Consider the following 10,224-nt stretch of genomic DNA (forward strand, 5'->3'; position numbering starts at 1 on the left):
GACCAGGCAATAAGTCCAGCAGCTATCTCAATCAATCGTCAGCTATGGAAAGATCGGGTTCCAAATGCCGGATCCCTTGTGAATCAAGTCACGAAAAGTTCAAGAATCGGCAACAGGCCATGGGCCTATTTCTTCAACGCCGACACTTGTATTCTAGAACTTGCATTACTATAACTTAGTAGTTATTTCTTTGTCATGATAAATCACCTTTACAATTTACACTAAACAATTTTATTAATTAAATTCCTGAAATCATAAAATGCAGTGTCGAACCTTTGAACGATGAATTTATTATGCCGTGCTATCCCTAACTCAGTCCCGTGCAGCGAAGGCAAGTTCAAGTGCGCCAACCATCGCTGCATCAACGCGGGCTACAGGTGCGACGGCGACGACGACTGCCGTGATGGCAGCGATGAACTTGAGTGTAACCTTTGTGAGTCATGCATTACGGATTTCATCTCATCCCCGTAAATTTTTCCCCTATATTAATTTCAAACCCCAGAATCAAGTAAAGAATTTGAAGAAAGCGTTTAACATAACCTATGTGCTTAGGGTAGTGTAGTTTCGATTGAAGGTAGATACTTTACATTACTTCAATCCTCACCCATACTCATACAAGCTATGATGGCTTCCTCATCTCTTTTAGACTTTGAACATCTTCTAGACCCTTTAGACCTTTCACTAGCCACCCTCTGGCTGCCACCTATTTTTAAGTAGGACCTACGCCACCAGAACCAAAAATTTATTATTTTCTTTTGCAGTCCGCAAAATTTTAATGAAAAGATCTAGATACAACTAATTTTTTCTATCACTCCAATATGCACCATGACCCGTTTCTTGTTAGAAAAAAAGTATACTAAATATTATGGAGATTTTATTTAACTTTTTCATTTTTCATCTCACAATGTTTGAATGAGTCATCTCGAGATTCTGATTTTATCCTTGTGGCATATTTTGTGGCTTACTGCCTCGTTGTTTGTGAGTGAGAAAGAAAGTTTGCACTAAAATTTTCCGAACGACAGCTTTTTGTGCAAATTACCACTCAAATATTTTTAAAACCTCAAACACACTCATTTTTACTGTAAATTAGGTCTAGGAATTAATCAATTCAAGGTTTTGATATTTGCAAGAAGAATTGCTCTAGAATTCAATGTGAAACTTGTGAAATAATTCATCGAAAAGGCAGTACACGGGTACAGAAAGTGGCGCAAGATATGTTGCTCATTTCTGTGGGGCAAGCAAGAGACGGATTTGTTGATGATATTGAAACAAGGGATTATTTCTTTCCAATTTTATCACATGGTGCATTATATTTAGTTTCAATGAAAAAAAAATAACTGAAAAATTCTATATTTAAAGTACCATGATTTGCTGGTTATGGCAAATGAAAATGACAGATATATGCTTATTTAAAATAAAAAAATTATTAAAAAATATTGACGTAGTATTATTATTGAAAGTTCGCATCGAGAATTCAAACGATTTTTTTGCGAGTATATCTCGTGAAGGAAATATTTTTTAATATAATTTTAGAACATATAAAAACCGACAATAACATGGATTGTTATGAAAATTTATACACGACTCTAAAGGTAGATTAAAACTTTTAATTACATCAACTGAATAGTTATTTTTATAAGTCACGCACTGTTAATCATCCTAGAATTTACTTTAAAAACTTTTCTAATTTGATTCCTAAAGTTATTAAGTGCAGTATGGATCCCCTTAAAGATGAATTTATGATGCCGTGCTATCCCTGACTCAGTCCCGTGCGGCGGATTCAAGTTCAAGTGCGCCAACTATCGCTGCATCAACGCGCGCTACAGGTGCGACGGCGACGACGACTGTCGTGATGGCAGCGATGAACTTGACTGCAACCTTCGTGAGTCATGCATTACGGGTTTTATCTCGTCCCCGTAAACTTTTCCCGTATAGCCCCAAAATCAATTGAAATTTTTTTAAGAAAACATGTTTAATTTAATCGATGTGCTTAGGGTAGTGTATTTTCGTATTGAACTGTAGATGATACTTTTTTAGATACTTTACATTACTTCAATCCTCATCCTTACTCATACTAGCCCTGATTGCTTCCTCATCTCTTTTAAGCTCTAAAAGTTTTCTACACCTCTTTAGACCTTTTACCAGCCATCCTCTAGCTGCCACATATTTTTAAGGAGGACAGAGGCCACCAGAATCAAAATTTCATTATTTACTTTTCGTTTTTTTTTAAATTTCAAGGACATTATGTACATACAACTAATTTTTTATATCACTGCAATATCTTTTATGGCCCGTTTCTTGTTGGGAAAAATTGTACAAAAAATATAATGGAGATTTCATACATTTTTTTTTCATTTAGCAATGTGCGAAAAGGTTATCTCGAGATTCTGATTTTATACAGGTGGGGTAGTTTTGTAGCTTACTGCCTCGCTGTGAGAGTGAAAGTTGGTACTAAAATTTTCTGATCGACAAATTTTAATGCAAATTACTACTCAAATTATTTAAAAACTATGTACACATTCACTTTTACAGTAAATTTAGAATAGAAAATGCATTAATTCGAGGTTTCGATATATGTAAACTGAATTGTTTTGGAATTTGATATGAAAATTGTAGTGAAATAATTCATCGTAAAGGCAGTACACGGGTTTAGAGAGACATGACTTCTGTATTTCCTTCAGCTGGCAGTGCTTGCATGATAACTCAGTTTGAGTGCAAGAATGGCAACTGTATCAAAGCTAGCTTCGTCTGTGACGGCGATAACGACTGCAACGATATGAGTGACGAGGAAAACTGTCCCGAAAGTGAGTAACAGTGCATTACGATATTAGAGCAAATTTCTTCAGGGTCAATACTGACTCTCTTCACAATTGGCGGAACATATAGAATTATTTGCATTAATTTCTTTAAAAGTTTGCATTGTTTCTGTTTATGGTGGCATGGAGAGTACGAGTACGTATAGTGCTAAGATTGTTCTGGAAAAATGGAATTTACTGATATTTACGAATATTATGTGAAAAAACTCGTAAGACATCGCATCATATTGCGAAAAACAATTTTGAGCAAGTATAATTTATTATGACAGTATTTTCTGGTATTGGATAAAAATCTAGATCCCGAGGCATTTATGTTAGAAGCAAGCTATACGCATTCTAATTTGGATCATAAAATGCTTGTAAATGTAAGCCTTGTATTTTTTCTTTTACTGGAAGAGAATCTTCCTTTGAGGTAAATAATAAACATTGAGTACAATTTGAACTACTTATGTATCTTAACTAATGTATCTGTGTAAGTTTTGATAGAAATTTTCAAGCGCTAAAGTACTGTCAACATACAAATTAAATTGAAAATAAATTCAAATAATAAAGGCCAACGTGCATTAAAAATCAAATCTTCGACAACGCATGTTTTAGGTGGGTTGACTGGTGCGGAATACCAACTAAATTTGGAGACGTTTCAGCTGATGATTCATTTCATTTGAATCAGAGCGGCTCTAAACTTTATTTGGGATGAAAGGAATCATGATTCGAGTCTAATTTCAAGAAAAAATTACGTTAAACTCAATTCACACTTAAACTCTTTCAAACTCTCTAACGATTCAAACTCACTCAAATTACGAGTTGGGGAAATTTAAGTGCGCATTGATGACTTCTTCTAAAGGTTAAGATATTTTCATGCTATCAATTTATAATAAACTTTGACTAATCCACATGCTTCCTTGCAGGTTGAGGCGTCCGGTCCAGGTTCTCCAGCTCTCATCCGGTGATACTGTTTGGCTGACGCACATTTGACAACGACCAACATGCAATACAAATAAACATACTCCTACATACCACTACACATGCTTCCATATAGTGATATCATAAAACTTTCATCACTTTATTGTTATCAGCTTCAAGTTACTTGTTTATAATTTCACCTAAACTTTCCAACCATCATCAAGAAGTTGGAAGGTTTTTGAGTTCAAAATAAGCTCATTTTAGCTGCCGGTGCAGCTAATGGCTGTCATTGATTCTGATTGGTCCTCGAATCTTGAAAGGATCTCAGAGCAAAGCTGATTGAATTCAGATCTACTGTTTCATCGGCAGTTACTGTAATGTATCAAATCATTGCATGTATTCAGCTTTGTCCGTTAAATTATTAGCTGCATTCTTACATTTTTTCAGTGAAATTTCAAGATCTAAATAAATTAGGTACTCGTATAGTAAGTATTAGCTAACACTCGTAATCTGCAGAAGACAACAGAAAAATTTTTGTATGCAAATAATTATTCATTCAATTGAATTTCTGTCTGGTATATATTAATACATCTTCATTTTTTAGCAAGTAAGCACACACTTTCGATATTTTGCTTCCATACAGACGAATTCGCTTTGTTTGTGAGATTTTTAACCTATCTTCGTACTGAATACTACCTATACAGGGTGTCCAAAAAAAAAACGATAAAACGATACTCAACTTTGAATGACTGTAACTCGAAAAGTAATAGAGTTAAAAAATTTTGAAAGATTAGGATTTGTTCCCTATGCTTTTCTCCATCTCTCCACCAAAAATCAGACAGATCGGTGTAGCCATAAGCGTTTGATAGAACTTTCAGTGACATGTGCTATAATCGTGCTTGCGCAAAGTTTTAGTAAGATCATTTTGCAGAAATCATTACATTGTCTTGACATGTTTTCTTTTCGCTGTTTTTTGTATCTTTGGTGAGACAGAAACATGGCAATCTTTGTTGAGAGGCAAGCATGACAATCTTTGGTCAGAGACAATCATGACAATCAGTCTCACCAAAGATTGTCATGATTGTCTCTCACCAAAGATTGTCATGATTGCCTCTCACCAAAGATTGTCATGATTGTGTCTCACCAAAGATTGCCATGATTGTGTCTCACCAAAGATACAAAAAATGAAATAGCGAAAAGAAAACATGTCAAGACAACGTAATGATTATGCAAAATGATCTTGCTAAAACTTTGCGCAAGCACGATTTTAGCACATGTCACTGAAAGTTCTGTCAAACGCTTATGGCTACATCGATCTGTCTGAGTTTTGGCGGAGAGATGGAGAAAAACATAGGAAACAAATCCTGACATTCCAAATTTTTTTAACTCTATTACTTTTCGAGTTACAGCTATTCAAAGTTGAGTATCGTTTTTTTGGGACACCCTGTATATCAGCTTAACAGATAAAAAATATCATTCTTGGTTTCTGATTCTGACAAATAGTGGGGGACAATCATTTTTGGACTGCTTTTAAATGTTCATTTGTGGATATTTTCATTACACCAAAAAGCTTTGCAGACTAATAACAAATCCTATTAAGAATTGAGATAATTGCGAATGAGGAATGAAAAAATGAGATGACATAATTGCCTCCCATAGCGTACAACATATTGCAGTTGACAAAATAACCTCGCAGTAGGAATACGTATAACGAACGTACAGAAGAAACTTTGGCGTTACGTGGGTAGAAGTGCAAAGGATCGACCGCTTTTGTCATGGATATGTGTAGAACCGATCGTTTTTATCATAAAAGTGAAGGCAGTGGAAAATGCAAGTTGATTGAAGACCGGAGCATGCTTTTTATTACTAATCTTCTTATTCGTTTTTTCAATGAGTCGAACAAAATTTCTTGCTGGCGCCGGGAGATCAAAATGCAGGTTACCAAATGACATTTTAATGGATTGTTACATTTCGAAAATACAATTTTCATTATCATGCTGGTGAAGGTTTTACAACACATGAAATTGAACTTTGGAAATGACAGTAGTACGTATCAATGGTATAGTGGATACAATTTAAAATATTAACTTAAAAATTACTCTGAAAATTTCAGCGTCCGGACGAATCCTGTAGTTTGGAGGTTTATAACTGGAGACTCGCTCTTGATAATGAGAGCCTCAGCTAACACCAGTCTCGAAGGGTCAGTGCACCGCATAACTATGCTGGTGCAGGCCTCCAATGTCGCTCGGATGATGGTCTCATTGTGAATCTCCCGCATGTGGTTCTTAGGTCCTCCAGGTTGTAGGTGGCATGTGAGTCGTCGGCTTAAGGTCGTGCTAGTAACTAAAAACCTTGTAATGTCTAATAAATTAATAATATAGAGCATTATTGAAGAAATGACTAATGTCTCATGTATGTAGCAAAGCTTTCTTTTCTACAGTTTTGTCTTGCCACCAACGCAATTGGGCACCTTTTATTTTTCTCGTATTTTTCCAATTTAATATATACATTGAAATCATTAGAGAATATGAATTCGGGCGACAAACTAATTTGATTTTTGGGCAAAAATGCGAACATTCAACTAACCTGGTTTCTTAAAGTATTTGAGAAGTGCCCATTACTACTGGCCCATGCACAACTGAAGCGATGAATGTTATGAAGATAATTCAGTCGTGATAAAAACTTGAACAACAAATAATATAAAACGAAAAATTTGAAGTATTTTGAAGATGTCTACATAATTTCTACAGATCAATCTACGAGTTCAAACAGGGAATCTCCACCATTAGGTTTGTTGCGGTAAAACATTCATTTTTCCAGAAAAAAATGATTATTTCAACCTTATTTCATCATCAATTTTTGGAATTTGTCCGTTTACCTAATTCATCAGTGATACAATGACTGAACTTGCTTAATTGCTATTTAGGCCATCCTACTCTAGAAAGTTTACGTTCACTAGCCATGAATTTCTTCACAGTGAAATTTTAGTTTAGAGCGGTGAAACATTATATTTAGCAGGAGGAACAACTTTATTTGGGGCGAACAAATAATCTATTCAACTTTATTTGATGGTGTTGATTTCAACTGCGAAGAAAGGAAGAAGTCTCGCCTTGTTAGTGATATCAGTCGAATTTCAAACTTTTTCCCCAACAATATGTTAGAAAAATTCCCTACTAACCACTACATTCGTTAAGTAATTTTATGTTCCTCCGAGAATGTCAAAATTTTCATAGTTATTTGCTTTAATAACCTGAAAGTTCTTAAAGCTTTTAAATTATATAAGTTCTATACTCAGCTACGCATTCATACCGATACAAACAAATGTACAGATTCTTCTAGCATTTATCTTGTATATAACTAAAACTAGTTTAGCTCATTTCTGACCCTGACTTCGTAGTCGTATTCCCGCGTATCTCGTCCATTCTTCTGGTTTCATAAAACATATTGCTCCACAAAATAATTTTGCAGAAATTTATACGATACCTTGCATATGTTTTAGTTTTTGGTATCTCCTTTCTTTATATGACTGTTTAATTGTGCTTTTTCTTTTGGCTGCTACGTTTTCTCTTGATGAACCAGAGGCTCTTTACATACGATTCGCCCGGCCCTTTTTCAGCTATTTATATGCATTAATGATGATAGGTTAAAAATTACACAATACAAGCGAATTTGTCTGTATGGAAGCAACATATTGAACGTGTGTGCTTACTTGATAAAAAATAAAGATGTATTAATATATGCCAAAAAGAAATTCAATGAAATGAATAATCATTTTCCTAAAAAATGTTTTGAAGTCATCTTTTGCACAATACTAATGTTAGCTGATCTATATTGCACAAGTCCCTAATATATTTGGCTCTTAAAATTTCATTGAAAAAACGGAAGAATGCAGCTGATAATTTATCGGACAATGCTGAATACTTCCAATGATTTATCCCATTACAGTAACTGCCAATGAAACATAAGATCCGAATTTAATCGGTTTTGCTCTGAGATCCTTTCGAGATTCGAGGTGCAATCAGAATCAATGACCACCATTAGCTGCATCGGCAGCTAAATGAGTTTATTTTTAACTAAAAAACCTTCTAAATTCGTAGATGGAAAGTTCAAGTGAAAATATAATCAAGTAACTTGAAGCTGATAACAATACAGTGATGAAAGTTTAATAATTTCACTGTATAGAAGCAGGTGTAGTGGTATGTAGGAGTATGTTTATTTGTGTTGCATGTTGGTCGTTGTCCAATGTGCGTCAGCAAAACAGTATCACCGGATGAGAGCTGGAGAACCTGGACCAGACGCCTCAACCTGCAAGGAAGCATATGGGTTAGTCATAAATTATTATAAATTAAAAGCATGAAAATATCTTAACCTTTAGAAGAAGTCATCAATGTGCACTTGAATTTCCCCTACTCGTAATTTGAGTGACTTTAAATCGTTAGAAAGTTTCATGAGTTTTATTGTGAATCGAGTGTAATGTCGTTTTTTTCCTTGAAATTAGACTCGAATCATGATTCCTTTCATCCCAAATGAAGTTTAGAGCCGCTCTAATTCAGATGAAATGAATCGTCACCTGAAACGTCTCTAAATTTAGTTGGTATTCCACACCAGTCAACCCACCTAAAACATGCGTTGTCGAAGGGTTGATTTTTAATGCACGTCGACCTTTATTACTCGAATAGATTTTCCATTTAATTTGTTTGCCTACAGTACTCAAGAGTTTGAAAATTTCTATCAAAACTTACACCGAGAAATTTTTTAAGATACATAAGTAGTTCTCATTGTACTCAATGTTTATTAGTTACCTCAAAAGAAGATTCTCCTCATGAAAAGGAAAAATTTTTCAAGCTTATATTTACAAGCATTTCATGATACGAATTAGAATGCCTATAGCTTGTTTCTTATATAAACGCATCGGGATCTAGATTTTTTATTCAATACCAGAAAATAATATCATATTAAATTATACTTGCTCAAAAAATTTTCTCGCAAAGTGATGTGATATCTTATTTCTTATCTTATCTTATTCTCACAAATTATTTATAAATCTGTTAGTTCCGTTTTTCCAGAACAATCTTGGCTCTGTAAGTACTCGTACAGTCTCCATACTACCATAAACAGAAACAATGCGAACTTGTACTGAAATTAACGTGAATAATCCCATGTTCCTCCACGGTAAAGAGATTCAGTACTGACCCAGAAGAAATTTGTTGCCATATCGCCATGAACTGAAACTCACTTTCAGGACAGTTTTCCTCGACACTCATATCGTTACAGTCGTTATCGCCGTCGCAGACGAAGCTAGCTTTGATACAGTTGCCATTCTTGCACTCAAACCGAGTTATCATGCAGGCACTGCCAGCTGAAGTAAACACAGAACTCATATATACGTGTACGCGTGCACTGATTTTTTGATGAATTATTTCACGACAATTTTCATATCAAACTCCGAAACAATTCAGTTCACAACTATCGAAACCTCGAATTGATACGTTTTATATTCTTAATTCACAGTAAAAGTGAGTGTGTACAAAGTTTTTAAATAATTTGAGTAGTAATTTGCACTAAAAGTTGTCGATCGAAAAATTTGAGTACAAACGTGCACCCTCACAACGAGGCAGTAAGCTTCAAAACATGCCACAAGTACATAATCCGAATTTCGAAATGAATTATTCAAACATTGGTTAATGAAAAATAAAAAACTTGAATAAAATTTCCGTAATATTTAGTATAATTATTTTTCTAGCCAGAAACGGGCCATGATAAATATTGCAGTGATAGAAAGAATGTGTATGCACATAATTTACTTGAAATTTTAAGAAGTAAAAAGTAAATAAAAAAATTATGGTTCTGGTGGCATCTATCGTATTTAGAAATAGGTGGAGACTAGAGGGTGGCTTGTGCAAAGTCTAAAAAGGTGTAGAAGATTTCCGGAACCTAAAAGAGATGAACAAGTAATCAGGGCTAGTATGAGTTTGGGTGAGGATTGAAGAAAATGTAAAATATCTACAGTCCAATCTGAAACTACAATATCCTAAGAACATCGATTGAAATAAACACGCTTTCTTCAAAATTATTCACTTGATTTCAGGGTTTGGAATTAATATACGGAGGAAGTTTACGAGGACGAGAAAAAATCCTAAAAACCCGCAAAGCAAGACTCACGAAGGGTGCAGTCAAGTTCATCGCTGCCATCGTGGCAGTCGTCGTCGCCATCACACCTGCAGCGCGCGTTGATGCAGCGATGGTTGGCGCACTTGAACCTGTCTTCGCCGCACTGGACTGAGTAAAGGATGGCACCGTCGCAGAGCTGGGCAGCGCTACTTTGAAATGTGGCGCCGCTACCGCTACCGCTACATGCTCTAAATGTAGCGGGCGCTACCGCTACCGCTACATGCTCTAAATGTAGCGGGCGCTACCGCTACCGCTACATCTGTCTCTTATACACATCTAGATGTGTATAAGAGACAGACCTCGAATTGATACGTTTTATATTCTTAATTCACAG

General features: G+C 35.3%; 2 protein-coding genes across 2 annotated transcripts in view; one reads left to right on the plus strand and one right to left on the minus strand.

The window, feature by feature from the left end:
- The first annotated feature begins 282 nt into the window (after window positions 1-282).
- Window positions 283-4,375, plus strand: LOC108670750 (low-density lipoprotein receptor class A domain-containing protein 3-like). The gene is made up of 4 exons (XM_018158245.2): window positions 283-433; window positions 1,766-1,882; window positions 2,682-2,804; window positions 3,725-4,375. Exons 1-4 carry the CDS (start codon window positions 283-285, stop codon window positions 3,727-3,729), a joined length of 396 nt encoding a protein of 131 aa, XP_018013734.1. The 3' UTR covers window positions 3,730-4,375.
- A 3,533-nt stretch (window positions 4,376-7,908) lies between these two features.
- Window positions 7,909-10,224, minus strand: part of LOC108670751 (very low-density lipoprotein receptor-like) — a 5,726-nt gene continuing 3,410 nt past the window's right edge. The window contains exons 4-6 of the mRNA XM_018158246.2: window positions 9,882-9,998; window positions 8,956-9,078; window positions 7,909-8,024 (exon numbers count right to left, since the gene is read on the minus strand). Of these exons, the coding sequence (XP_018013735.1) occupies window positions 8,020-8,024; window positions 8,956-9,078; window positions 9,882-9,998 (245 nt within the window). The 3' untranslated portion in view covers window positions 7,909-8,019. The remainder of the gene's footprint in view (window positions 8,025-8,955; window positions 9,079-9,881; window positions 9,999-10,224) is intronic.

The sequence above is a fragment of the Hyalella azteca genome, unplaced genomic scaffold (genome assembly GCF_000764305.2).
Source record: "Hyalella azteca isolate HAZT.00-mixed unplaced genomic scaffold, Hazt_2.0.2 contig16279, whole genome shotgun sequence".
NCBI lineage: Eukaryota > Metazoa > Arthropoda > Malacostraca > Amphipoda > Hyalellidae > Hyalella > Hyalella azteca.